The sequence below is a fragment of the Belonocnema kinseyi genome, chromosome 1 (genome assembly GCF_010883055.1).
Source record: "Belonocnema kinseyi isolate 2016_QV_RU_SX_M_011 chromosome 1, B_treatae_v1, whole genome shotgun sequence".
NCBI lineage: Eukaryota > Metazoa > Arthropoda > Insecta > Hymenoptera > Cynipidae > Belonocnema > Belonocnema kinseyi.
In genome coordinates, this window is record NC_046657.1 from 34515212 (window position 1) to 34518732 (window position 3521).

The 3521-nt window shown below is 33.9% G+C and overlaps 1 protein-coding gene across 2 annotated transcripts in view; it reads left to right on the forward strand.

Annotated features, from left to right (window-relative positions):
* The window catches only part of LOC117172562, a 32182-nt gene extending 29063 nt beyond the window's left edge, over positions 1 to 3119 (forward strand). For both annotated transcript variants that reach the window (XR_004467037.1, XM_033360624.1), the window contains exon 2: positions 2106 to 3119. Coding sequence is in view for 1 of the 2 variants with exons in the window: in XM_033360624.1 (XP_033216515.1) it covers positions 2106 to 2704 (599 nt within the window). In the remaining variant the exon portion in view is untranslated. The remainder of the gene's footprint in view (positions 1 to 2105) is intronic.
* The last annotated feature ends 402 nt before the right edge of the window (positions 3120 to 3521 follow it).

Genomic DNA, 3521 nt, shown 5'->3' on the forward strand with positions numbered 1-3521 from the left:
TTATTTTGATATTCCTGACCCTGTCCTTAAACTGTTCTTTACTTCCATTGATCAATCCCCATTTCCTGCTCTTTTTACCTTTACCTTCTTTTTAGCCTTATTGTTACTGCTCCTTTTTCCCTCTAATTTCACTATTATGGGAAAGTGATACGAATCTATAAAATTTCCTACCTCTAGTTTTTTGGCCTTCTTTCGTACCTCGTCGTTCACTAATACATAATCCATTACCGTTCCCCTTTTTCCTCCTGAACCTGTATGTTCCCCTTCCTCATTCCCTCTATATCCTTTCTTTGAATCTTCTCCCTTGCTCTCCACATCATTCCCTTCCTTCCTTTATCTTTTGTTCTCGCATGAAAACCTTCTTCTATTAAAAGCCTAATCTCTTGATCTCCTCCCATATTTATTTCTTCTATTATCACTCCTTCTTTATGTTCATGTATCTCTTTGTTAGCCTTCTCTGTTATACATTCGTTCCTTACTTCCATCACCATTCCTCCCATTGCCCTCCGTTTTTATTTTTTCTCTTTAAATTTTGAACCTACAATATTTAACTTGTTAGTAATCTTCCCCTTAATCTTTCCTAGCCTGCTATAATCCAGTTGCATATCCTCCAATCTTCCCTACTTTCGTTTCTCTTTTCTTTTCGTTTCCTACTATTTCTTATTTCTATATCTTCTGTTCCTTTCTCTCCTAGTTTCCCAAAACCTCATTTTTTACTAACTTTTCCCTGTGCCGTACCCATGTCAAATCATCTTCTATTCTCGCTGGGCTTCCATATAACAACCTCTTATTTTCCATCACTTCCCTCATATGATCCCATTTCTTTAGTTTCAACAGTACCATTCTCTCCCCTCTTCGCTCTTCCCTGCCTACACTTCGCACTCCCTCTATATCTACCCTAGCACCAATTCTTTTTAATACTTTTTCCACTCATTTCTTCAGCTATTTCCCTCTAATCTTAGGCCCTTCATCATTATGTTCGTTTTGTTTCCTCTGTTACTCTTTCTTTTCTATTCTTTGTTCTCTTTTTCTCAGCCTTTCCTTCTCCCCATTCCCACTCTCCCCACCTCCAAACTCCCGGTTTGAGCTCTCTATTTTTTATCCTGACTTCCAGTTCCTCTACCTTTTTATTAGACTTTTCCTATAATTTCTTCCTTTCCTTTTTTTTTTGTAAAGTTACGACACAATTTGTAGGATTAAAGTGGGAAAAAAGTGAGGTGCATACTCGAGATAAATGCTCAGTCAATATAGAATAATATTAAAAGAGGCAAATATAAATATTTTGTATGCGTTTTCGTGTTTAATCCCAGAAAACACAGAGGATAAACTTTACATCGATTTACGAGGAAAGATTCTATGCCACAAAAATTAACTCCATGACAAACACATGTTTTTTGAAAAACGTGCAGTTGGCTAAACAAAACTTTATCGCTCTAAAAAATTTCCTGCAACAAATTTTATTCTTTGTTTTTTCTGTAATCCTTCTAATATCATTTTTACTGGTTACACTGTTCTTGGTTAAAAGAACTTGGTTCTTGGTTACACTGGTTACACTATAGCTCATGCACCGATCTTAAATCTCCTTTTTGGCGATTTAACCACAAAAATCTAATCTATGCACCTGATTTGTTGAAAACGTCTCTTTTTATAGTCACACTTAGAAATTCCTGTAGGAATTTGAAAAGATGCATGACTAAAGCTTTATGCCATATTCGTTTCTAAATATTACTAAACAGCAACGGAAATTTAAGCGCACTTCTTAGAACCACAGTAACTTATATTTCTGTTACCATTGAGGAATTTTAGGAAACTATTTGTAATTTGCAGATTCCGTTTTTAAATTTTAGGAAAAAATTAGTAAATTAGCTATAAAATTCACTGAATTTATTTCTTAGTAATCTAATTATGTAAATTTCAGTAACTTTACTTTGTAACTTAAGCGTGTCGAAATTTTCAAAACGTTTTAAACAGTGCAATGGTCCTTCGAAAATCTGTTGCCAAAGCTGCACTAACTGTAAGAAATTTTTAACCAGTGGAGCATCTTATAATTCATATTATATCCATTATTAATATTTATATTAACCTACTGTTATTTCTGCTTACAGAATTAATAAGTTCACAACGTGATCGTGCAAGGCCTACTAATTTGGCGTTATTATTTCGTCATTCCCATGGTGTCCATTTTCCTAAAACCGACGAATTAAATAAAGAAACTGTTCATGGCTTCTCCAAATTCGGCAGAATCAGTGAGAATCCGATTAATGAACCAGAAGATATAACTTACTTAACAAGGGGTAAAGTCATCTTTGGATATGTGGTGCTAGTTGATTCTCGTATTAAGCCACTAGGTAATCTGTTTAACGAACCAGATTTGTGTGCTGTATTTCACAAAAGACAGCAACGTTGGTATACTCTGACTTCTGATGAATTAGAAAAATTGGGAGTGACACGTAGTTTGCCACTAGTTATGGCGCATGATGCGGCTCATGATGAGGCACATGGTCACTATCCACCAAATCGATCGGCACACCATGAAGCAAGCCGATCAGCATACGCTATAACAAGGGCTTACGAAGAAACTTTAGGCCACCTCGGCCAGCAAGATGCAATGGGTTCAGTCATGAGATGCTACCTTAGCAGATATAATTTAGAATACGCAAGTCATGTAACAGGCCCATCAAGACAACGCTGCACCTACCTTTAAATAAATCTCTGGTCTATAGTGGTTAGCACGCTTGCGCTTAAACTTAAGCCATGGATTCGTGAAATGGCTTGATAATTAATATTAACTCATAATAATAACGATTAATAAATTAATAATAAGAAGTACTATAACCACGTTTTCCTGCGATTTTCCTTGGGTGCTGCAGAAAATTTTAAATTTAGGAAATTAAGTTAGCAACAAAATAATACTAGAACTAACATTGTGTCAAGTCTCCTCTATCTCCTTGAGATAAAAAAAATGATTTCGTAGAAAATCCAAATATTCTATGTTCAGAAATACGCTATGAGTAAATTTATTTTATAAAAATAACAATTGATTCAAATACAGAAAATTCAGCAAATGAATGGCAGTTCTATCCATTGATCAAGGCAATTTGTTGTCTTATGTTATAATTATTTTAATATTTTCATATTCTAATAAAACTTATAATGACGAAGAGTAAAGAGTGTTCCTGTTAGTAATAAATATTTAAGATACTACATTGTAATCACACTAAAGTTTGATGTATAAAATGTTTGAAAAATAACTGAAAAAGGTAATCATTTAAATTAAACAGCTACCTACTTATTTTCCTGTGTACAATGCTTCCTTAAAAGATAAGAATTTATGGTAATAAAAATAATTTTAGCACATCTGGAACTTTCCAATAATATTTTATTTCCATGAAGTAACCAAAGGACATCTTGGAAAGAACTAGAAAAATAAAATTTAGTTTACTAGCTACTTTTAGAATTCAGAGTTTTTTTTCTAAAACATACAAGATATAAATCTGGCTACGAAAGTTTTGCACTACGCG